Source organism: Corylus avellana, chromosome ca1 (genome assembly GCF_901000735.1).
Source record: "Corylus avellana chromosome ca1, CavTom2PMs-1.0".
Taxonomy (NCBI): domain Eukaryota; kingdom Viridiplantae; phylum Streptophyta; class Magnoliopsida; order Fagales; family Betulaceae; genus Corylus; species Corylus avellana.
In genome coordinates, this window is record NC_081541.1 from 17,404,886 (window position 1) to 17,430,133 (window position 25,248).

General features: G+C 36.0%; 2 protein-coding genes across 3 annotated transcripts; both read right to left on the reverse strand.

The window, feature by feature from the left end:
* Nucleotides 1-730: 730 nt before the first annotated feature.
* On the reverse strand, nt 731-9,773 carry LOC132183707 (nucleolar GTP-binding protein 1-like). Of its 2 annotated transcripts, none has more exons than XM_059597108.1 (3): nt 9,486-9,773; nt 2,345-4,378; nt 731-1,016 (listed from the first exon to the last, which is right to left on the reverse strand). In XM_059597108.1, exon 2 carries the CDS (start codon nt 4,368-4,370, stop codon nt 2,355-2,357), a length of 2,016 nt encoding a protein of 671 aa, XP_059453091.1. In that variant the 5' UTR covers nt 4,371-4,378; nt 9,486-9,773; the 3' UTR covers nt 731-1,016; nt 2,345-2,354. The 2 variants fall into 2 exon arrangements, with proteins under 2 accessions (XP_059453091.1, XP_059453082.1); XM_059597099.1 differs by lacking the exon at nt 9,486-9,773 and adding an exon at nt 5,357-5,485.
* Nucleotides 5,902-6,327, reverse strand: LOC132164745 (uncharacterized). Its single transcript, XM_059575334.1, has one exon. It carries the CDS (start codon nt 6,325-6,327, stop codon nt 5,902-5,904), a length of 426 nt encoding a protein of 141 aa, XP_059431317.1.
* Nucleotides 9,774-25,248: the final 15,475 nt, after the last annotated feature.

The window sequence follows — 25,248 nt, forward strand, 5'->3', positions numbered from 1 at the left end:
ACCATAACTCGACACATTTAATTAAACAGATCAAACACCCTCAATCTTAATCTGCAAAATTTTATGTTGAGTTTATGTTGAAGTCAAAAATTGCCAACCCTTATATTGCGTGTTAAGTTTGAACCATGTCAAAAGATGATATAACACTATAAAGATAATTATAATTTGACCCATTTAGTTAAATGAGTCAAACCATGTAACCTTAACCCGTTAATTTCGTATTAAGTTTATGTCAATTTATAAATCATACAAAAAAAATTGCTAGCCCTAACTTAAACCACCATGGCAAGATTTTAAATTTAAATCCCAATATGCTAATATTACAGTTGAACAGAACCACACTCCGAACCCTCAGATCGAATACTACCTTTCTCAGATATGCCTTTTGGAAAAAGCGTATAAACAGAGTCACCAGCTCCTGTTGCTCCTTTTCCCAATAATAATAATAATAATAATGGACAAAGTTTTTCTTCAAACTGAGTTAGAAAAATTTCTTTTAACCTAGTCTATAAAAGTGGCATGTGTCCCTCGAATATGTAAGAAGCACATGTTTTTTAATAGCAGATTAAAAACTCTTGTACATCTAACATGTTATTTAAAAAAAGGACGTGTGTGACTTTCATAGATTAGATTGAAAAAAATTCCTCCAACACAATTTGGAGGAAAACTTTGTACATAATAATAATAATAATAATTGATTTTGGAGTCCAAGAGTACTTTAAACAACAGCAAAAAAACAAATTCCTATTTGAGCTAAAATATTACAATAATAGGAGTGACAACAAACCAAAATTCCGGCACAAATCACGTTCAACCCCATACACGAAATTACAACTTAAAACATATCTCAACTCAAAATTGTGTACTGAACCAAAGATAATAAGAAAACTATGCTGCCATAGTCACTCAGGCTGCAAAATCTACAGCCAAACCAGAAAATTAAAATACCGAGGTTCTTTCTCAAAAGCAACTCAAAGGTTCAGAATACCGTCACTTCAATGAATAAACAACCATCCCTGTGAGAAAAAAGCATATTTGATTACTAGAAGAATTATTTCATGTATATAAACATAAACATTTAGGAAAAACTTCGAACAAAAATTTTCACAATTCTTACATTCTCACCCTAATATAACCAATATCATGATGTGGATTTCAAGGCCTAGCATGGGAGAAGTAATCAATCAACATTAACCTCTACACTCTTTTGAATGCATTTCTTAAGGTTAAAAAATAGCTCGTACAAGCATATGAGTAAAATGAGATCTATTGTGCATGGTTTTAGCGTATGCCAAAGCAAGAATTCTGTCTAATGAAGGGGTATAAACTGATGTGCAAGTGAAGAAAATAAAAGTTCTAGATCCCAGAAAAAGCTAAAGGGGAGATAGAAGAAAACATACGTGCAGCTAGTGATTATGGAAAGTGGCATTAATAAAGTGTAAGGTAAATCAACATAATGAACTTATAACAATACTTACAAGGTATAAATATTACAAAAAAAAAAAAACAAAATTTATGAAGATTGCAGTTGATTCCCAAATACATAATATAATAATCAAGCACAACAGCCAAACTTCCCAGATACATACTTTACCCAGAAATCCCTGATGTATTAACGTGGATCTAAGACCCAAATTGAAGATCAATTTCATCAATTTATGTTTTAGTAACTTTATATAATGGGTTTGAGTAAAATGTATCAATGTGTATTACTCTAGCAAGAGAGATGAGCACCATGCCCAATAGATACTCTCATGACAATGAACCCCTTCGAGGCAAGGCAACTTTGTGTTTGGGTAACCGTCAGACCCATGCAAAGCACCCACTCCACACGGATCGGCTTCACCGGCAGGCTAGCCTCAAGGTAATGTTTGCATCGAAGGAAATTCGAACCTTAGACCTGATGAAAATGCCACTAAGTACAAGACCCTTATCACTTGAGCCAATCCCCTTGGGGGTTAATATGCATTCAAAAGGAGTGTAGAGGTTGCTCTCTCAAGAACCAAGGAAATCCTTCATGCTGCTTGCAGCATTGGTGTCTTCCTCATATTTCCTCATATCCAAAAGAAGAAATGAAAGAAGTAACTCATCTACATCCAAAACTTAAAACAGATGCATCTGATACAAAAATTTGCAGGGGGGAATAAACATAAATGCACCTAATGCCTATAGATGGCAGCATGCACAAAACCATGAATAGTCAATATACAGAGTACTGAAAAAGGAAAAGCATCTAAGAGATCAATATAGAATGCAACTTTTATATGCATTGAGGATAACTTCAAGTGTGGTAAAATAAATAGACAAGCTTAAGTAAAATAAACAGGCAATGCATTTGATGTACCTCAAGTATTTCAGCGTCTGTCTGTTTTGCCAGTAGAGCGCTTCCCAGAGAACAAATGCTTTGGCTTCAAAGTAGGAATTACTCTATCTGCCTCACCACGGCGAGCATCCTTGTTCCTCTTGTTGGCCGATTTCTTGGCAAGTTTTACTGCCTTAATCTTTTGAGTAGAATCCTTGAAGCCCTCTCCAGGGACGACTTCACCTGGAGGCCGTGATTTTGACCTTGATCGGGATCTAGATCTAATTCGCAGCTTCTTGTTAGGTGTGTCCACGTCCATATCCATAACATCATCAGCTCCCCTGTCAGGCGATCTCTCCCTCTTCCGGCCCCTCGACTGACTGCGGGCTCGGTTAATGGCCAAAGTTGGATCCAGCCCCAAAGAGGATAGCTGCCTTCCCATTCTCTCTGTTGTGAACCGCCTGTCCTTGTCAAACTTTCTTGGGACGATAGGTCGGCTCTCTGCAGTGCTTTTCTTGACCCGGTGCTGCTGTATGAGTAAGCTTTTCTTTTTCCGGATCTCAGCCAATGCTTTTTGCTCTTCTGGAGTCAATTCCTTGCCATCGATCTCAAAATCATCATCATCCTCCTCTGCCTGCCGTAGCCCATCTTCTTGTTCCAACTCTTCAAGCCTATGTAAAATGTCAGGATCAATGAAGTCATATACATTGTGCCCATCCATAATTTCAGGCATTATATCTTCTTTCCATTCATCATTGGCCAAGATATAATTCTTCTTCAAACTAGCAGAGTATACACCTGCACCACCATTCTCATCCTCCAAATCCCTTTCAGTTTTCCTCTTTTCCTTCTCTGCTGCTTCCTTAGCTTTAGCTTCCAAAACTGCCTGAGGTATACAAGGTGGCCTTTCCTTCTGGTCCCGTGGCTTTGGAATTGCAACATGAAAACGATTTAAGCAATCATTTATCTTTTTTGATTTCATCTTTAATTCCACCCTCTGATCCAATAACCTCTCACAAGCCGCATTTTTCACAGCAATTACCCCCTCCTCAGTCAAAGTGCTCATGGTCAACAGCACCCCCACGTCATCTGTAGGCTCACCTCCTTGGCCAATCACAGTCTTCATAGCTTCAGCTTTCATCTCCATGACCAACATCTTGTCTTCCTCTGATATCCCTTCTAGTGATTGCAAATCAGTCTTGTTGCAAACTATAATCAACGGTTTGTTCAAAAATAGTGACTTAATACTGTGAAAAAGAGCAGCCTGTTGAGCAATGCTATATCCACAAGACCCTGAGATGTCTAAGAAGAACAACACAGCAGCTCGCAGATGTGCTAGAGCTGTTATACTGCACATCTCAATAATGTTGCGATCTTCGAATGGTCGGTCCAAAATTCCCGGTGTATCAATGACTTGGTACCTCAGGTATTTATAATCTGTATGACCAACAAAGAGTGACTTTGTGGTGAAAGCATAGGGCTGGACATCTACGTCAGCCCTAGTGATCTTGTTAATGAATGAACTCTTGCCGACATTGGGGTACCCACAAATCAAGATTGTCCGAGTATTCGGGTCAATTGAAGGTAGCCTCGCCATGTGTTGTCTGATCTGTTCCAAGTAAGCCAAACTAGGAGCAATCCTCTTTATCACAGTACACATGCGGCCAAGAGCAGCAACCTTCAGACACTTGCATCGGTACAGTGAATCACCATACTTCAACAATTTCACATAATCTTTTGCAATCTTACTAATAAGGTTCCTTGCAGTATTGATTTGACCAAGGGCAAGCTTGTAGTGATCTTTATTGTAGAGAACATGAAGAAGGTCCCCATAAAAAGGGTGGATATCATCCAATCGAGGAAACTCATCAATGATTGTAGAGAGCTTCTCATGAAAGTTCTGTTGGGTATACTTCACTTTGCGCATGTAAAACTGACGGAGGCGGGAAATAGCATACCCCTTGTGGACAACAGTTGGTGTTTTTCGTTGGGTCCGAGAGAGAATAATGTCAACGAAGTCCTTCCCATTTGGGACAACAGTAATCTTCTTAAAATTATACTGCACCATCTTTTACCCTGTGACACAATAGTGAAGTAAATTAAATGTCATTCAATCGATAAAAACATATGTGACACAGTAGTGAAGTAAATTAAATGTCATTCAATGGATAAAAACATAACCCACAATTGAGCTTTGCATCAAGTTATCTAGTTTAATATTTTTTTTTTAAAAAAAAAAAAACCTATGCTAGGAATATTAATTATCTGTTTTCTTTACTAAAACAAAATCATACAAGAAAGCATCTGAATAACTTATCTACGGGTATAACGAGAAAAAAATAATAATAATAATAATAAAAAAGGACTTACAAATGTTCATAATAAAATGTGCAACTAAAAGTAATCTTTTCCCAACATTTCAACATAAGTTTTCAAGAGAAAATTACTTGAAACCCTATAACGGAATCGCAGAAAATACTAACACCCAACAAAAGAGCGTATTTTTTTCAACTTATAGTGTTTAGGGAAAATGCTACAAGAATTTCATATTGCAGCATCCAAAAGCAAACATCCCAAACACTGCAACCTGAGGTAAACCTAAAACCCAAAATCTTTTCTTATACCCAAAGGAAACCTAGAACCCAACCCATGCCCCAAAAATTACTACAGTTCCATAAAACCCATCTCTATCTTCTTAGAAAAAAAAAAATAAACCGAGGAAGATAAACAACAAATATTACACTGCAAAGACAGTATCAGATCCAACTAAGTAAACAAACATATGCAAGCTCATTGAAGCTCAACCCAACAAATCCAAATCCCACGCATAAGTCACACTGCGAATAAAACATATTTTACAATTAAATCAAGAAAAACATGATTCTGGTTTATCAAAGCCCGGGATAGCGAACTTCAAATACTGAACTAAGCTCGAATCACATCTAATAAGCTACAATTTAAGCTAAACAACCCGTAAAACTGAAATACCGGAAATGAAATTCACAAAAAACAAACAAAAAATAATACGCAAGAGAACCGTCACTACCAATCCACCTGGAATTCAATCAAAACGAAGCACAGCTAGAGAGAGAGAGAGAGAGAGAGAGAGAGAGGGAGATGGAGACGGCGCACATGTGGGCGTTACGGCGGGTAAGACCAAAGAGAAGGGTTTAACAAGAACCCTTTTAGGAGAGAGAGAGAGAGAGAGAGAGAGAGAGAGAGAGAGAGAGCTTGCAGGATTCTTATAAGGCCCAATTATATTTTTATCTCATTTTTATTTTACGAGTAATGTTATGAATTATATTTTTATTATATAATCATCCCACAAAGTTTCAACAAATCCTTTATTTTATGTTTTAATATTGATAAATCCAATGGTTGATTCATGGTTAAGACTATCAAGTTAATTATGTTGACGTGGGATCCGGCTTACATGTTGTTATTAAAATAACAGCATGTATGCTGTAGTTGAATCAACGGTCAAGATTGAATTTTAAAGTTGACTTATTTTTAGAAACATTTAATAGGAGAGAGAAAATAAAAAGAAATTTTGAAAAATTCAATATTTTTGAGAAAATTGTCGCCATTTTATAAACTTTTCAAGCAACTAAAGCAGAATGCTCTAGTGCTAACATATCACAAATACAAGCAGGGGGAACATCCCGCCAACTTTTAGAAATACAGTTCCTAACAGCATACTTAGCAAGGCTATGGGCTACTTTATTTCCTTCCCGCTTTACAAAGGATACTCTCGAATGAACCAAAAAATTCAATTCCAGTTTGATGTCCTCCGTAATGTGCCCCATCCAGCTATAGTCTATTTCCGTTGAAGAAACCGCATCAATCACCGTTTTTGCGTCACCTTCCAGCTGCACACGCTCTAGACCCATCTCGCGACACAAAGAAATTGCCAATAACAGGGCCTGTGCTTCTGCCGCAGCTGGAGGAAGACAGCCCCTTCGCATTTCACACCTTGCCGCCAGCATATTTCCCTCTGAATCACGGAGCACCACAGCCAGTCCCATTCACCCCAACTCCTTCTCAACAGCTGCATCCCAATTCCCCTTACACCAACCCAGTTCTGGAGGCTTCCAGCCAAGCTCAACAGGAGACCCATCATGAGGGACCATCGGCTGGTCCCTCTGCTGGGCAAGCGAATACTCGTGATTGGCCTGCAGAGTTTTCTGCATAAGGATTCCTGGATGAATAAAAACCCCCCCATGAAAAATTCAATATTGACCGTTGATTAAACTACAACATACATGCTGTTATTAAAATAACAGCATGTAAGCCAAATCCGTTGAGACGTGAGGATGCGTAAAGCCTTTGTTAAAAAATATATATATCTAATTAGCTAGTAGACATTTAGACCCTACCACATTAGCTAATTCGCTATTAGACCTTGACACATCAACGTAATAGAATAAAATTGTGAAAAATATTATCCTTTTTTTGGGGGCTTTCTTATAATTGTCATTATTCATTAACACTTTATTCTCTCTATTTTTTTTTTTTAAAGAAATGCTAGATACTATAATTTTATTAACCATTCATCCAACAAGGCTAATGTGACACTATCAACTAACCATTTGACTAATTCTTGTTAAATAAAAAAATTTAATAATTGAATTATAAGATAAAATTCAATAAAAAAAATTCAATAATGTGGAGTACCACATTAACATTGTTAAACAATTATAAGATAAAAATTTAGTATATAACATTGCTCTTTTTTTTTCCTGTTTTTTTTTTAATTTATTTTTATTTTATTTTATTTTATTTTATTTTTTATGAAAGTGTTTAAGGTTTTGTTCATATTAATTTGGGATATATATGTAATTTGACATCTTAGATGTATTGGATGATTATCCGAACACAGTAGGATTTAAAAATACTAACAAAAATATAAAACATGTTTGGATTACTACAATTTTTTTTTTTTTTTTGATAATGTTTGGATTACAATAATTCTCATACAAATTAATTTGAAGGTCCATATTGGTAAAATAATTAAAAGCACTCGTACCAGCACTCAACAAATTTAAATGCATCTTTATTGCACCTTTTATTATAGGTTAAAAAAGACGTATAAAAATATATCTCACAACTTTAAATAAAAAAACATTTAAAGTTATACACAAAGTTAAGTTATACACATTACTAAACATAGTGACACAAAGTTACACAAAACATTGCATGAATATATAAATCACAAATAATAAAAAAATTACTATCATAAGACACTTACTTTTACTTTATCGATACAAATTTAAACGTGCTAAAATATTTGTTTCCATATGTGTAATTTATAACGCAAATGAGATGGTACCCAATGCCGCCCTTGGAAGCGCAACACCAGATAAGTGGCAAACCAAATGGAATCTATAAAATTAATTGGAATGCAGCTCTAGATTCAAAAACTTGTCATAGGGGAATTGGTATCATTGCAAGGGATTTTGAGGGACAGGTGATTGCAGCTAAGGTGCAAACCATTGATATCTCACCGGAACCAGTGGTGGCAAAAGCATATGGGGCTTTGAGTGCTGCATAATTTATTCGAGACCTGGGGCTCCAACCGATTATTTTGGAAGGTGATTCTCTTCAAGTTGTCAAGGCACTCACTAGAAATAATCAAAAGTGGAGCAAATATGGGCAAGTACTAGAGGATATAAAGGTTGTGCTTAACAAATTAAGGCATTGGCAAAATTCAACACACTTGAAGAACAGCTAATTGGGCAGCCCATGGTCTTGCCAAGGCAGTCATGGATAAGGTATGGATTGAAGAAATTCCGAAGGTTATCCGTGACGTTGTAACCATAGAGCTACATGCTCCTACTGTTTAGAGCTTTTGCTCTTGTATTGTTTAGAGCTTTTGTGCTCTAGATTCTTCTTTTATTGACGAATGAAGTTCCAATGTTCACAAAAAAATATATATATATATATACAAATAAAAATCATATATATAATTCTGAACATTTAAAAAATACTACAAAGCAAAATAACAAATCCTTTTTTTTTTTTTTTTTATGAATACAAAATAAAACAAAATCTTTCACTCAATATTTAATACAATCAAATAAATCATTTCACGTCATGTTCAATGCTTAATTATCTCTTTGGTGTTTTTAGGGGTAGGTATCGGTTCGGTTTGAAAAAGTCATTTTCGGTCGGTTAACCGAAATTGTTGGTTAAATCGATTAATTCACTAATTGCATTTCGATAACAAAGTATTTCGAAATTTTCGATTAATTTCAGTCGGTTAATCAATTAACTGTGGGCCTTTTTAATTGGGCCAATGCTATTTTTAAAATGGGCCAAAAATTGATTGTTTTGGGAGCCCTTTTTTTTTTTTTTTGGGGCTAAAAAGACAAAAATAATTTATTGAACATGCTTTTTTGGGCTAAGATCAATCTTGAGGGCCTAAATTTGTTTTTGGGGCTAAAATAACTTATTGAACATGTTTTACTGTACATACCTGGAGCTTTAATGAAGGTTTTAAATTGGTTTTTTCTGTTCTTTCTATTCTCATGGTTTTAAATTGGTATGCAGTTCATAAATTGGTTACGGTAGATTCAAACAATCCCAAACCTTGGCAAACTTAGAATCCATCAAAGAATAATAAATAAAGTCTCAATTAAGCCACCTCCAACATCGATTACCTTCAATTCCTTAAATTTTCTTCCTTCAATAATCAAACAAATCAAAACATAAACATAATGATCAATATAAAAGAGTAAAAGACCACAAATAAGTAATATCAAGTAAGAAAGAAATAAGAATATAAGATGCAAAAAACTTAATCAGCCAACAATCAATCTTCTGAAGAAAAAAAGCCAATGAATGCACCCAGCCTATACATCATACCTGAAGGTCCTAAACAACCAAAACCTGACACAAACAGAGATGAAACAGCAATACAAATTTCAAGAATAATTACAGCAATTAGCAAATGCTTATCCAAAAGAAGAAAATTTATTTGCAGGAAAAATCAAGGTAGCGTAAATCAGATCAAGGTTGCGTAAAAAACTAAAAATCTATCATTTTCATTCCTAAGTATTCCTAAATCCTAATAACATAAACAAACTCGAAAATAAATGCAAAATCAAAGAATCAAAATCTAAAACCCTCAATTAGTTCAAAAAATAAAAATCAAAGAAAATGAAGTAACTCGAAAAATCTATACCTTAAAAGAAGGCAGACGACGGGAGACGAGAGATAGATACGACGGCTTGCCGCTTGCAACGAGAAAGTGAGGGAGACGACGGTGAAGTTAAGCCACTGGACACGACGGGAGACGAGAGAGAGACACAGAGGCTTGCCGCCTGCAACGAGAGAGAGAGAGAGAGAGTGCCGCGGGAGGCGAGCGAGAGAGGTAGCCGGAGAGAGACGGCCACGCGGCGTGAGAGAGAGGCAGGAGGCAGGGCCGCAGGAGAGTGGAGAGTGGAGAGGGCAGCAGGAGTGAGGAGTTAGGGATTAGGGTTCAAATGAAATGAAAGTTTACTTTATTTCGAAGCTTAAAACGACGCTGTTGTGAGTTTCAATTTAATTTTTTTAAAAAAAATATCAAAACGACGCCGTTTTACTATGCAGGAATGGTTTGGTTATGTTCAGTTCGGTTAACTGAAAAAAAAAAAAATTTATACTAATTAACCGAACCAAACTGAGGTCGGTATAAAAAATTTATACCGATTTTCGAACTACAAAAGTCGGTTGACGGTTAATTTTGATTTAATCATCGTCGGTAGGCGGTCGATAATCAGTAGACAGTTAATTTGCTCCCCCTAGGTGTTTTGAAAGTGTTTATATTCCTTTTCATGACAACAATCAAATAAATTTGTATCTTATTTTGCATTCAAAAGCAAAAAAATTCAAAAATTATTCGAGTAAATCATAATAATAATAATAATAATGATGATAATTAAAAAAATCCATAAAAACACTCAAATGAATTAAAAAAAAAACAAGACTCTTAATTTTAATTTATTCCAACTAAAACACGTTAAAATATTTGTTTTCATATGGGTAGTTTAAAATGAAAATAATAGCAAGAAGAAAATATGTGGATTTTGATTATAAAAGCATTAGTTTCTAATTTTATTGGTGTGATGTCTATTATATTTCAATGCAAATAAAAATTCATATAATTCTAAACATCTTAAAAAAATACAAAGCAAAAAAAAAAAAAAAAAATTAATACAACGTAAAACAAAATCTTTCACTAAACATTTAAACCAATCAAATCAATCCTCACATGAGGTTCAATGCATAATGTTTCTTTAGTGTTTTAAAAGTATTTATGTTTCTTTTATGCTTAACAATCAAATAAATTTGTGCCTTCTTTTGCTTTCAAAAGCAAAAAAAAAAAGCACTTTCAAAAATGGTTAAAAATCGAGTTCATCACATAAACAAAAAAAATTAAAAATTCCCGTAAAACATAAAAGCCCTTTATTTTAGTTTAATACATATACATTAAAACATGTTTAATATTTGTTCCCATAAGTGTATATGTTTTAAAATGAAGAGTACTTGCTATGTATGGAAGGCGTTTGGACAAAAATTGAATCAAGCAAAAACATCCATCTTCTTCAGCCAAAACACCAAATCGGAGGCGAGCCTTAATTGGTCGCTCCAAAATCAGCGCTTTCTTGGGGATAAAAGGTAAGGTATAGGATCACATCAATGCGTGGAAGGAAAAATTTCTCTCCCAAGCACGAAATGAGATTCTGTTGAAGGCAGTCATTCAGGCAATTCCCACTTAGACAATGAGTGTGTTCTAATTGCCTAAAATGTTATGCAAGGATCTCAATTCTATGATGTCCACATTATGCTGGGGCAACAAGGAGAGTAACTCAAAGGTTGCATGGATTAGTTGGGAGAGGATGGGCAAGCCAAGAGACAAGGGTGGTTTGGGTTACGCTATTTGGAGAACTTCAACATGACCTTACTAGCTAAACGAGGGTGGAGGTTGATAATTGATGTGTCAAATTATATTAACTCCAAAGTGCAAGTGCGAGGTCGATCCCACAGAGAATTGTATTGATGAAAACAAATTTAAATCTAAAGTAATTAAACCCTAACCTAGTTCCAATTTTTAGAGATTGTTGTTTGAATGAAAAACCAAAAGCATCAGCAAATTAAAGTGAATGTAATCTAATGACGAAGCACTAGGGTTTTGGAATCCACACTCACAAATTCATAGTAACATAATTCCATGATCTATAATATTTTTCAAAGTTCTCATAAATAAATCTTAGGTTTGTTTTACTGTTACTTTAAAGAATTAATCAAAACATCCTATGTATCAATTCATAACCCAAATCACAAAAGAAATCCAATATTAATTAAATCTTCAACTGTATCCGTAAATCACAAGAAAATATCTAATAATCATTAAAACATTAATTGTATCCAGAGAATAAATCACATAGGACATCCAATTTTTAACAAAGAAAACCAAGCAATCAATTGTATTAAATTATCTCAAATCATCAAGTGTATCATTGAATCACAAAAGATATCCAAAAATTATTCAATCCAATTGATTTGTAATAAAACAATAGGGAAATTAAATCATTAAATTGGAAAATACTATATACATGAAACAACGTTGCTAATCATAAGTGAAGCTTCATCCTCAACCTTAATTGGGGGTTTAACCTCTCATGGTATTGAAAGACAAACACAATTAATTGAATTCATAATGAAAATTGAGTACTTACAACTTATGAAATCACAAATTTGAGATCCAAAAGCTAGGAAACCCTAGAACTCTCTTCTTTCTCCTCTAGAATCTCGTACCTCATAGCCTCTCTAAACTAATCTGACGAGTTCTTTATTTATAGGCCTAAAACTAGGGTTTACAAGTTGAATTAGAATTACACTCATTGTCAAATTGGACAGGTGCCCTCGAGCGCACTCGAGCATACAAGTTTCCCCTGCCTCGCAAGCATGTGCGTACTGTGCTTTGAATTGGGCACGCCTACGCTAGATCGTGGTTGCGCTGGGCTCGAGCGTAATGTGTTGCGCTCGATCATAAGTTCGTTGGCAGCAGTTCTCCAAAGTGTGCAACTTTCGCATAAATCCCGCAGTTTTTCCTTAGCAACCTATAAAACACTAAAAACACAAAACTAACCCAGAATACCAGATAATAACATAGCTAAAGGATTAACAAAAGTAAATTAAGGGGTCCAAATATGCAATATTTGGCACACATCAAACACCCACAAATTTAACTTTTGCTAGTCCCTTAACAAAACAAAACGAAAAATAAAATGAAAGCAATAAACACAAGTCCTCTTTCACAGGAAAGACGATTGAATTTAGCATATGAAATAAGCTTTTTAAACCCCAAGGCATCCCTAACGGACGAGTGAAGTCACGTGAGGGTTTAATAGGAATGATACCCACAAACATTGAAATACTATGTTGTCAACAAGAAATAAGTTTCACACAAACCATAGTTCTTATTCATGAGCAAGCCTAAAAAGACAAACACCATCATCACAATGAGCAAGAAATCCATAATCAATTACTCACAAATGGACAATTTAGACACCATATATTTTGAAAAGTGTAAAGTGAAATTAGCAAACTGTTGTGCGAATTTATTTAACTCGCAAGTGCACGAATCGATTGTAGTTTAATGGATTGCAAGTGCGAGGTCGAACCCACAGAGAATTGTATTTTTGAAAGAGCAATTTATATCTAAACTAATTAAATCATAATCTAGTTCCAAAAAGGTTTTGATTTTGGTTTTGAAAATTTAAAGGACTAAACATAAACTAAATAAAATAAACTAAGAGATAAAACACTAAGGTTTGAAAATTCACACTCACCGAATCATAACAACATATTTCCATGTTTATCAATATTAATCTAAAGTTCTCACAATTAAAATCTTATATATGTTTTACTATGCTTCAAACAATTAATCAAAACCATCCCATGTACCCATTCATTGCACATATCACAAGAGGAATCCGTTATCAATTAAATCATCAAATGTATTCGTAAATCACAAAAGATATCCAATCTTAATTGAAACACCAAATGTATCCGTAGAACAAATCACAATGGATATCCAATTATTTAGGCAAATAAAATCAAGCAATCAATTATGTGAAATTATCTTCAATCATCAAGTGTATCCTTGAATCACAAAAGATATCCAAGAGTCACTCTACACATTGAAAAGAAGTAAAACAATTGAAATATTAAACCCAATAAAATCATATAAATAAAGACTTACATGAAAGTATTGATGTTCTTCATCCGTGAGGCTTCATCCCCAACCTTAGTTGAAAATTTAGCTCCATATAAAAATAAAACCTAAATCTAAAGAAAACCTAAACTAAAAAGAGAAAAACTGTAGAATTTTGCTCTCTGGAATTCTATATCTTTTCTTGAATGCAAATAGGTCTATTTATAGGCTTAGAAAAGTCTTAAAATCCCTATTAAACCTAGATAATTCGGAGATCTGTCTCCCAGTCAAAATAGAAGTTTGAAATCGGAATAAGATTTGTCCAAATTTGTGTCCTTTAATTGTGGTGCAATTTTGGCATAGTAACCGTCTGAATTAGGAAAATCCTATTTCACAACGAATTGTAGTGTTTTGAGTTAAATTTCCAATTCCATTTGAATCACTTCAATCCGATATTTGAGCAAAAAGTTATGGTCAAAATACTGAGACATGTGCAGAATCTGAATTTGAATCCAATCTGAAATCTTATCCAATCTAAACTTTAACCCAATCTGATCTTTAATCCAATTTAATATTTTCTTGGATTTGGCTAAACTTAACCACATCATCTAAGTCTTCTCAAAGTATGATTTCTTCCAAACTTTGCATTTTTTCCTTTAAAGCTGTAGTTTTTCTTCAATGACCTACAAAATACTAAAAACACAAAACATTAAATAACGACACAACTAAAGAATTAACTAATGTAAATAAAGGGGTCCAAGTATGCAATATTTGACACTTATCAAATACCCCCAAACTTACATTTTGCTAGTCCCTTAGCAAAACAAAACGAAAAATATAATAAGAGCAGGAAACATAAATCCTCTTTCGTGGGAGAGACGATTGCATATAGTATATGCAACAAGCCTTTTAAACCCCTAGGCATCTCTAGTGGACGAGTAAAGTCTCGTGAGGGCTTAACAAAAATGATACCCACAAACATTGTAGCACTATGTTGTTAACAAGAAAGAAGTTTCACATAAACCATAGTTCTTATTCATGAGCAAGCTTAAAAAAACAAACACCCTCATCACAGTCAAAAGGAAATCCAGAATAAAATCACACATAAATGGACAATTTAGACCTCATATGTTCTGAAATGTGTAAAGTATAATTAGCATACAGTCATGAAGCTTTCAGCTTAAACTCAAGACAAGTTCCATAAAATTTGTAAAAATCTCTATCAAATAAAACAACCAAGGCAAGATATGCATTTTTTTTAAAAAAAAAAAAAAAATTTTTTACAGACTCTGCAATGTCTAACTCCTTTAAGCTTTCTAATTGACCAATGTAACAAGTGTTATGCCAATGACTCCCAAGCCAAGTGGCTTTAGGGCACTAGATGTAGAACATCCCTAAGAGCTTATTAACTTAAGTCAGAAAGGCTACGAGCCAAACTAGCCAAATCAACATGATCCGATTACTTAGCGGAAAACTCAACATGATCTTTCTTTTCTTTTTCATCTCTTTTATTTATTTATTTATTTATTTTATATCTTGCAAGCCAATGGTTATTCATCAATAGGTCATCCAACAAATCTCAAAGAGAACAAGCTTAAGCTCGAACATCATACCTCATAGAAAACATGCTAATGTGCTCATAAAAATTTATTTCAAAACAAGTGAAATCTCTTTTACCCAAAAATAAGTCAAAGGATTCAGACTCCTAATAACATAAAGATGTGTTCAACCCTTTAAGCAAGCTAATGAAATGTAAATCATAGTTACAGTTTAACTCAAACTTGACAACAACATAGCATAATTTTTTTTTTTTTCAAAATATTTTTTTTAACACAAAATGACAAATAAAAATAAATAAATAAGAACAAAAATAAACAATAAGAAAAAATAAACAGACAAAGTGTTCTTCCATACCCCCAAACTTGAATTACACATTGCCCTCAATGTGTAGTCTAGAATAGTCTAGAAATATATTACCGGAAGTAAGGAAACATCAAGGTGTGAAAAAGGGGCAGGGCATCCTCCAAACTCAAATACCAAAACACCTGTCAACAAAAACTAACAACAATATTTTTTCACAGAAACAAAACATCAAGAGATTAATTGCTGTTAGAAACAAAAACAAATAAAAATAAATGCAATATAATGAAAAAGGAAAGAAAGAATTTGTGGAGTGAAGTGCAAAACATAAATTGGAGGAGAAAACTTTACAGCACTTTCCCCCTATCATGCGGATGTCCAACCAATCCCTTCCACCCCTTCTTCTTCAAAACTTAATACCCCTCTGGAAGGATGTGTCACCATCTTATGTAGAATTGCTTGCTTCGAAGGATCTTCTTAGGGAAGTGATTCCTAGATTTGTGTGCTTGTGTGCACAAGTCCTTGATTATCTTTACATAAGATGGCTCTTTGAGACATTCAGGCAATGAAGCTTTAGGCTCTTGATGTGTCTCAAGAGGGACAGTGATGCAGGCAGGAGCTTCAGTACTCACTTCCATGTCACTGGGAAAATTAGGATTTCCCCGTTGGAGGCTCACTATTCTTATGGTGCTCAACTTGCTCAGGGTGCTCAACTTGCTCCTCTTTCTCTTCCTCCTCTTTGTTGTCCACAATTTCCTCACTCTCAAGTGTGATGGTAACTTGGGCATGCTCATGATAAGAATTTTCGAAATCATCCTCATCAATCATGTAGTGCCTTTCAACCATCAGCTGACTTTGAAGCTCTTCTTCCTCTATTCTGTTGAAGTTAGCAACTAGATGACCGATATGTCCTTCTATCTTGGTCATGGCCTGCTTAAGTTCTTGTATGTCTCTACTATTAGCCATGTTGGAATTCCTCAGCTCTTGTACGGCTTGATTGGTGAAACCTTTTATTTTTTGAAGAAAACTTTTTACTTTCTTTTCTCTTCATTTGAGAGTTTGCATGAGTGCTTTCATCTTGTCTTCCAGTGTTGACTACAATGCAGGCTATGGCCCTTGAGTGGTGGATTGATAAACAGGAGGATGAGTTTGATGATCAAACTGCATATAATCTGAGTGGTGCACTTTATCAAATTGGTAAGCGTAATTTCCTGTAGCTTGGGTTGACCATGAGAAATTAGATTGGTTGCTCCAGTCCGAGTTGTAATAATTGGAATTTGAATCAAACCCTGGACTGGAGAAACCGGTGTTCATTTGCTCATATGAAAAATTAGAGGCTTGTCCCCATGATGGACAATCACTATAATGATGATAAGGATTGGAGCAGTATGAATATGGCTCATGTGAATAAAAATTTTGATGGTAGTTGGTAGGAGTTGGTGTCCTATAACTTGGAGATGCATTAAAATCATTAAAATCTTTAAAATGAAAATTCATGCTTCCCCCTCACTTTTTAGCATGCAGATATCCCACATAAAACATTAACTAATTTTTTATATATATATTTTTAAATAATAATAATAAAAATGACTAACACAATTAAAAAAATAAATAAAAACAGAAATTGAAAAACTCACAAAAAGGACCAAAATAAATTTTTGGCTTAAATAGGCGGAACTGCTATAGTTGCTGCCTTTGCTGTGAGTGTGCTCGAGCGTACTGTAGTTGCGCTCGATCGCACTTGCGTTGTGTACGAATGAAGATGCGGCAGCTGACAAGCGCATGTGCGCTTGACTTGTTGTCTTGGCCCCGAGTGCGCTCGATCGTAGCAGGGCTATGATCGATCGCACTAGCAGGGGTGTGTGGAAGGTGCTGCGGTAGAACTGTAACACAAACAAAACAACAACAAAACAAAAAAAACAAAAACAAAACAATTTAGTAACTCGAATAAAACAAAACAAATTGCAAAAAAAATAAAATCCTAATTATAACTAGTTAGAAGAATAAAACTAATTTAGAAATAAATTGGTTTAAAAAATTGAGCAATTCCCCGGCAACGGCGCCAAAAACTTGTTGTGCAAATTTATTTAACTCGCAAGTGCATGAATCGATTGTAGTTTAATGGATTGCAAGTGCGAGGTCGAACCCACATAGAATTGTATTTTTGAAAAAGCAATTTATATCTAAACTAATTAAATCCTAATCTAGTTCCAAAAAGGTTTTGATTTTGGTTTTGAAAATTTAAAAGATTAAACATAAACTAAATAAAATAAACTAAGAGATAAAACACTAAGGTTTGGGAATTCACACTCACCGAATCATAACAACATACTTCCATGTTTATCAATATTAATCTGAAGTTCTCACAATTAAAATCTTATATATGTTTTACTATGTTTCAAACAATTAATCAAAATCATCCCATGTATCCATTCATTGCACAAATCACAAGAAGAATCCAATATCAATTAAATCATCAAATGTATCCGTAAATCACAAAAGTCCAATCTTAATTGAAACACCAAATGTATCCGTAGAATAAATCACAAGGGATATCCAATTATTTAGTCAAATAAAATCAAGTAATCAATTATGTGAAATTATCTTAAATCATCAAGTGTATCCTTGAATCACAAAAGATATCCAAGAATCACTCCACACATTGAAAAGAAGTAAAACAATTGAAATATTAAACCCAATAAAATCAGATAAATAAAGACTTACATGAAAGTATTGATGTTCTTCATTCGTGAGGCTTCATCCCCAACCATAGTTGGGAATTTAGCTCCACATAAAAATAAAACCTAAATCTAAAGAAAACCAAAACTAAAAAGAAAAAAACTATAGAATTTTGCTATCTGGAATTCTATATCTTTTCTTAAATGCAAAGCGGTATATTTATAGGCTTAGGAAAGTCCTAAAAGCCCTATTAAATCTAGATAATTTGGAGGTCTGTCTCCCAGTCAAAATAGAAGTCTGAAATCGGAATAGGATTTGTCCAGATTTGTGTTCTTTAATTGCGAGGCGATTTTGGCATAGTAACCTTCCGAATTAGAAAAATCCTATTTCGCAACGAATTATAGTATTTTGAGTTAGCTTTCCAATTCCGTTTGAATCACTTCAATCCGATATTTGAGAAAAAGTTATGGTCAAAATACTGAAACATGTGCAGAATCTGAATTTGAATCCAATCCGAAATCTTATCCAATCTAAACTTTAATTCAATCTGATCTTTAATCCGATTTAAAATTTTCTTGGATTTGGTTAAACTTAACCACATCGTCTAGGTCTTCTCAAAGTATGATTTCTTCCAAACTTTACATTTTTCCCTTTAAAGCTGTAGTTTTTCTTCAATGACCTACAAAATACTAAAAATACAAAACTAACACAAAATATTAAATAACGACACAACTAAAGGATTAACTAATGTAAATAAAGGGGTCCAAGTATGCAATATTTGGCACTTATCACATACAATCATGAAACTTTCAACTTAAACTCAAGACAAGTTTCATAGAATTTGTAAGAATCCCTAACAGATGAAACAACCAAGGCAAGATATGCATATATTTTTTTTTTTTACAGGCTCTACAATGTCTAACTCCCTTAAGCAAGCTTTCTAATTGACCTATGTAACAAGTGTTAGGCCAATGACTCCTAAGCCAAATGGCTTTAGGGCACTAGATGTAAAACATCCCTAAGGGCTTATTAAGTTAAGTCAAAAAGGCTACGAAGTTAGCCTACCCATATCATAAATCAACTTTGAACTTTACACATTTTGACGCGAACACTCAATGCTTAGAGCATTCCCAGCAGCTACTCGATCATTTTCCCTAAATTTAAGAATCCAAACTACTTTTTACTTTCCTATGTCAATATACACCCCAATAGCTTCTTTAAATGCTTCCTTATATCATTAAAATATTTTTTTTTTTTATTTTACCTTTTTTATATTTTATTCCTTTAATTTATACTTTTATCTTTCTCCCTCATATTTTCTTCTTCTTTCTTCCGGCAGTAGCCATTTCTTCTTCCCTGTGATTTCGCCCTTTTCTTCTCAAATGATTCAAGTTTGTGTCTTCTATTTCTTCTCCGATCTGCGATTTCTTCTCCGATTTGCGTCAAGTTTGAGGACTCAAAGCGGTACGTTTATGGATGAAAATTTGATCGTGAACAAGGACGGGCTTTAGATCGTCTTTCAAACCGAAGTTGAAGCAGTAAGATTTGATGTTTTGGTTTCAGTCTCTGATTTGCGATTTGCAATTTCTCCTCTGATTCACCATGTTCATTCCCTCTCTTCTCCTCTGAAACCTTAAGAAACCCTCCACCTTCTTTGATATTGCTGCTGGCCATTGGAAATGACTTGACAAAATCAGAGGTCTCTTTGAAATTAAGCTTGCAAAGTGGGTCAGGAAAGGCCCTCTTCTCCTTCTACGTTTGTATGAACGGAGAAGAAGAAAAGAAAATGTTGGGGGAAAGAAGGGGAAGATGAAGAGAGTAGAGAGGAGAGAGAGAGTGCATAAGTTTTATCAATATAATATTCACTCGGATTGTTACACTGGAACCCAAAACATTGGATTCTATTGTAGCAGCTGATGGTTTAAGGAAGCATAGAGGGAGTCTGTTGTGAATGCTCTTAATGAGGCAAGAGGTCCGGTTACTCAGCGGAAAACTCAACATGATCTTTCTTTCCTTTTTTTTTTTTTTATTTATTTATTTATTTTTTATTTATTTTTTATCATGCAAGCCAAGGTTATTTATCAATAGGTCATCCAACAAATCTCAAAGGAACAAGCTTAAGCTCAAACATCATATCTTATAGAAAACATGCTAAGGTGCTCATAAAAATTTATCTAAAATCTCTTTTACTCAAAAATAAGTCAAATGACTCAGACTCCTAATGACATAATGATGATATTCAACCCTTTAAGCAAGCCACTGAAATGAAAACCACAATTACAGTTTAACTTAAAATTAACATAGCACAACAAAAATTTCTAGACAGATAAAAGAAACAAAAACAAGAAAGAAAACAACATAAAGAAACAAAAAAATTGAAAAACTGGACAGCGGTTCCATACCCCCAAACTTAAATCATACATTGCCCTCAATGTGGGCAGAAATACAATACCAAGAGGTGAAGAGAACCAAAGTGAGTAAAGAGACGTCCCCCAAACTTACTCGTGAAAACACCCGTCCTGAAAAACACAACAACAAAAATAAGCACAAACAAAACAAAAACAAATGACAAAAAATGAAAGGAAAGAGTGGTGCCTCCCAAAAGCTCTAAATTTACAGTCTTGAGCCAGACTTTTCACCGCAGATGATTAAGTAGAAGACATAGGGTGCTCCAAGGGCAATTCCTCAATCTCCGAAATCTCCAGTTCCAGGAACGACTTCAACCGTTGACCATTGACCTTGAGAGTACTTCCATTTCTGGGATCCTCGATCTTGATGGCTCCATGAGTAGAAACTGCATGCACGATGAATGGTCCAGTCCACCAGGATTTGAGCTTCCCTGGAAATAGATGCAGATGTGAGTTGCAAAGGAGGACTTTCTGACCAACTTCAAACGATCTTCTCAAAATGTTTTGGTTATGAGTCTTCTTCATCTGAGCTTTGTACCGCTTGGTACAGTTATAGGCATCATTCCTCAATTCTTCTAATTCATTGAGCTGTAGCTTCCTTTGATCACCAGCCTTGGTGAGACAGAAATTCTGCTGCTTGATAGCCAATAAGCTCGGTGCTCTAATTCCATAGGGAGGTGGCAAGCCTTGCCATACACGAGTCGGTAGGGAGACATGCCAATTGGAGTCTTGAATGCAGTCTGGTATGCCCACAAAGCATCATTGAGTCGAAGAGACCAATCCTTCCTTATCAGGTTCACCGTCTTCTCTAATATCCTCTTGATTTCTTTATTGGATATTTCAACTTGCCCACTTGTTTGAGGATGGTAAGGAGTTGCAACTTTATGAATGATCCAATACTTCTTCATAAGTTACTCAAAAAATCGGTTGCAGAAATGCTTCCCCCATCGCTGATGATGGCATGTGGTGTCCTAAAATGTGCGAACACATTTTCCTTCAGAAATTGCAGAACCACTCTATGATCATTAATCTTGCATGCAATGACCAGCACCCACTTGGAAATGTAATCCACTGCCACAAGGATGAATAGGTACCCATAAGAGTTAGGGAAGGGTCCCATGAAGTCGATGCCCCGAACATCAAAAAGCTCCACAATAAAGATAGGGTTTAGCTATAAGTGGGCAAAACCCCTCCCAACCCGCAGACCCGCCCCGCCCCGCGCAATTTTTGTGTGTATTTTTGTGGGTTCGGGTAGGATTTATCCAACCTATGAGGGGCGGGGCGGGGCGGGTTGCAGGTTTAGGAATTTTTTCCCTACTGGTTCCCGCCCCGCCCCAATTCTATCCACCCATTAGTAACCTAACCTAAAAACCCAAAATATCTCCCACCCTTTCCCTCTTTTCACTCATCTTATGTAGCAGTCGCAGCATGCCTCCAGCAAGATTTTCTTCTCCTTCTTTTCCCTCTACACAGCTTCCACTCATCCAGCTCCCACCCATGCTCTTTCTGCTGACACTAGAGAGCTTAAAGACGGAAAGACAGTGAGATTGAGTAGGAGTCGGATCGAAAGAGAGAGAGAGTTGGGCTGTGAAATTGAGGGACAATCAGTGAGAAAGAGAGATAAAGAAGAGAAAGAGAGAAAGGAATTTACGATGAGAGAGAGAAAGATGGAATTATGGTTTTTACATATTATGATTATTAGGTTCTCATGAGGTAAGTTGTGATTGATTAGTTAAATTTCTTCTCCTTCTTTCCATCTGATTCTCTTCTCTTCTTCTCCTTCGATCCCTCTGATTTTCTTCTCTTCTTCTCCGTCTTTCCCTCGATCTATTTGCTTGCTGAGAAAATCCTTGGGAGCATTGAAGAGAAATTTATCGTGCTTTGGATTCTTACCCAAGCCCGCCCAGCAAAACCTGCAAAACTCAACCCGCCACGCAATACCCAAACCCCCGCGGATATTGATAATTGTGTGCGGGTGGCGGGTTGGAATTTTCAAAACCTGCAGGGTGCGGGGCGGGTGAGAAAAAGGCCAATACCCGCCCCGCCCCAACCTGTGCCCACCCCTAGGTTCAGCAGCATCATATTCCTTCTTCCAATACTCCCTAACTTCTGGCATCTCTCACATGCTGAACAGTAGGCATGGGCATCACGAAATATGGAGGGCCAATAGAATCCACTTTGAAGAATCTTCATTGCGGTCTTTTTAGAACTGAAATGGCCTCCACATGCATGATCATGGCAAAAAGAGAGGACATTTTGGTGGTCACTCTCAGGAATGCATCTCTTTATAATCTTATCTGGGTAGTATTTGAATAAGTAAGGATCATTGCAAAAGAAATACTTTGCCCCAGCCAAGAATTTTGATTTGTCTTGTCTGGTCCAATGTGATGGCATCTGGGCGGTGACGAGGTAATTCACAATGTCTGCGAACCATGGTGCAGGAGTTTGGGAGATGTGCATCAATTGTTCATCAGAAAACGTCTCAACAATGGGCACAACATCTTCATTGAAGTCCACAACCAGCTTGGATAAGTGGTCAGCTACCACATTCTCGAAACCCTTCTTGTCCCGAATTTTGATGTCAAACTCTTGCAGCAATAGAATCTACCGAATGAGACGAGATTTAGCATCTTTCTTTGACAAAAGATACTTCAGAGCAGCATGATCCGAGTAGACCAATACCTTAGATCCTAGCAAATAAGATAACTCCTTTTCAGTGGAGGAGTAATTGAGATGTGTGTCATTCAGGCCTTACTGGCATAATATATGACATGAGGAAGCTTCTCTACTCTCTTCCCCAACACGGCTCCCACAGCATAATCCGAAGCATCACACATTATCTCAAATCGCTCTCCCAAATTAGATGGCTGAATGATTGGAGTAGAGGTTAAAGTCTTTTTCAGAACCTTAAAGGCTGTCTAGCACTTGTCATTGAAATCAAAAGGAACATCTTTTGCCAGCAAGTTACATGGAGGTCTTGCTATCTTGTTAAAGTCCTTGATGAATCTTCTGTAGAACCCAGCATGTCCCATAAACAACCGAATCTCTTTCACTGTTCGTGGGGGCGGAAGGTTGGAGATCAGATTAACTTTAGCCTTGTCAACCTCGATACCTTTGTGGGAAATAACGTGGCCCAAAACAATTCCTTGTTTCACAATAAAGTGGCATTTCTCTCAATTTAAATTTAGATTCTTCTCCTTACACCGTACCAACACCAAGGTGAGATGATGCAGACATTCCCCAAATGAAGAACCAAAGACTGAGAAGTCATCCATGAATATCTCCAGCTGACATTCAACCATATCTGAAAAGATACTGATCATGCACCGCTGACAAGTAGCTGGTGCATGGCACAACCCAAAAGGCATATGGCGATAGGCAAACGTACCGAAAGGCCAAGTGAAAGTAGTCTTCTCTTGGTCTTCGGGATCCAGCGAAACTTGATTGTAGCCGGAGTAGCCATCCAGGAAACAGTAGTAAGCATGGCTGGCTAACCTCTCCACCATCTGATCAATGGAAGGAAGTGGAAAGTGATCTTTTCTTGTTACAACATTTAGCTTCTTGTAGTCGATGCACACTCTCCATCCCAACTGAACACGAGTTGGGACCAACTCATTGTCTTTGTTCTTGATAATTGTAATCCTTGCCTTCTTGGGCACCACATGGATGTGGCTCACCCATTTGCTGCCAGAGATCAAGTATATGATCCCTGCATCTAGAAGTTTGATCACCTCAGCTCGAACTACCTCTTGCATGGCTGGATTCAACTGTCTTTGTGGCTCACGAGAGATTTTAACTTTTTCTTTTAAGTGAATCTTATGCATCACTACTGCAGGGCTGATTCCCTTTATGTCTTCAATAGACCACTCTATGGCTCCTTTGTGTTCTTTTAACACCTCTAGCAACTCCTGTTCTTGAGTCTCATCCAAGTCAGCAACAATGATTATCGGCAGAGATTCAGTAGAATCCAGATATTTATACTTTAGGTTGTTCGGTAGAGGCTTCAATTCCTGCTTGACAGGCTCAACTGCTAATGGAGATGGATCTGGGGATGATGTCTCAGTGATTTCTCCGGTCTTAGTCTCTATCTCAGGAGTTGAGTCCAACAAGGTGTTAGCTTGCTCCAGTAATGTTTCTAGGTCCATGTCACCTCCCAGTAAGTCATTGTAACGACCCCGATGGGCAAATCAATTAACTAGTAATTGACCCCATGGTTCGTCTCCCGGCCCTATCCCTCGCCGAACAAGACTCAGAGATTTCAACATTTCTCGTCTAAACGAGAAAATCTCAGCGGAAGACTTTTGAAAACTATAGGAAATAGAGAGCAGTAAATTTAACATCCACACAACATGCACCAGAGTAAATATAAAGGTAACCATCAATGGTACTGGTCATCAGACTGTCATCAAAATAGGATTACAAACCATAACATAAAGTCATAACATTGTTCTAACAAAAGATCAATAGATCAAATCCTAGATCTAAGCTTAAGCAGGGCTAACAAGATTAAAATGTTGATCATATCATCACGGGCAGTTTGTCCATCCTTCCACATATACTTCAACCAAACCGAGTCCATGTCCTCAAAAGTGACCAGAATCAAGTCTTGTACTATTACTCAAGTCGACTCCGACGGCATCCTCTTCTAGGATAGCTAAACCGCGCAAATATTCATAATGATAGGAGAAAACATAAACAAAAAGGGGGGGTAAGTCAAAGATTTAGTGAATGTTAAGTCAAATAATGCCCATGCCAGTTTAGTAATGAACTCCATTTTCATAAAGCAAGAAACAATTCCA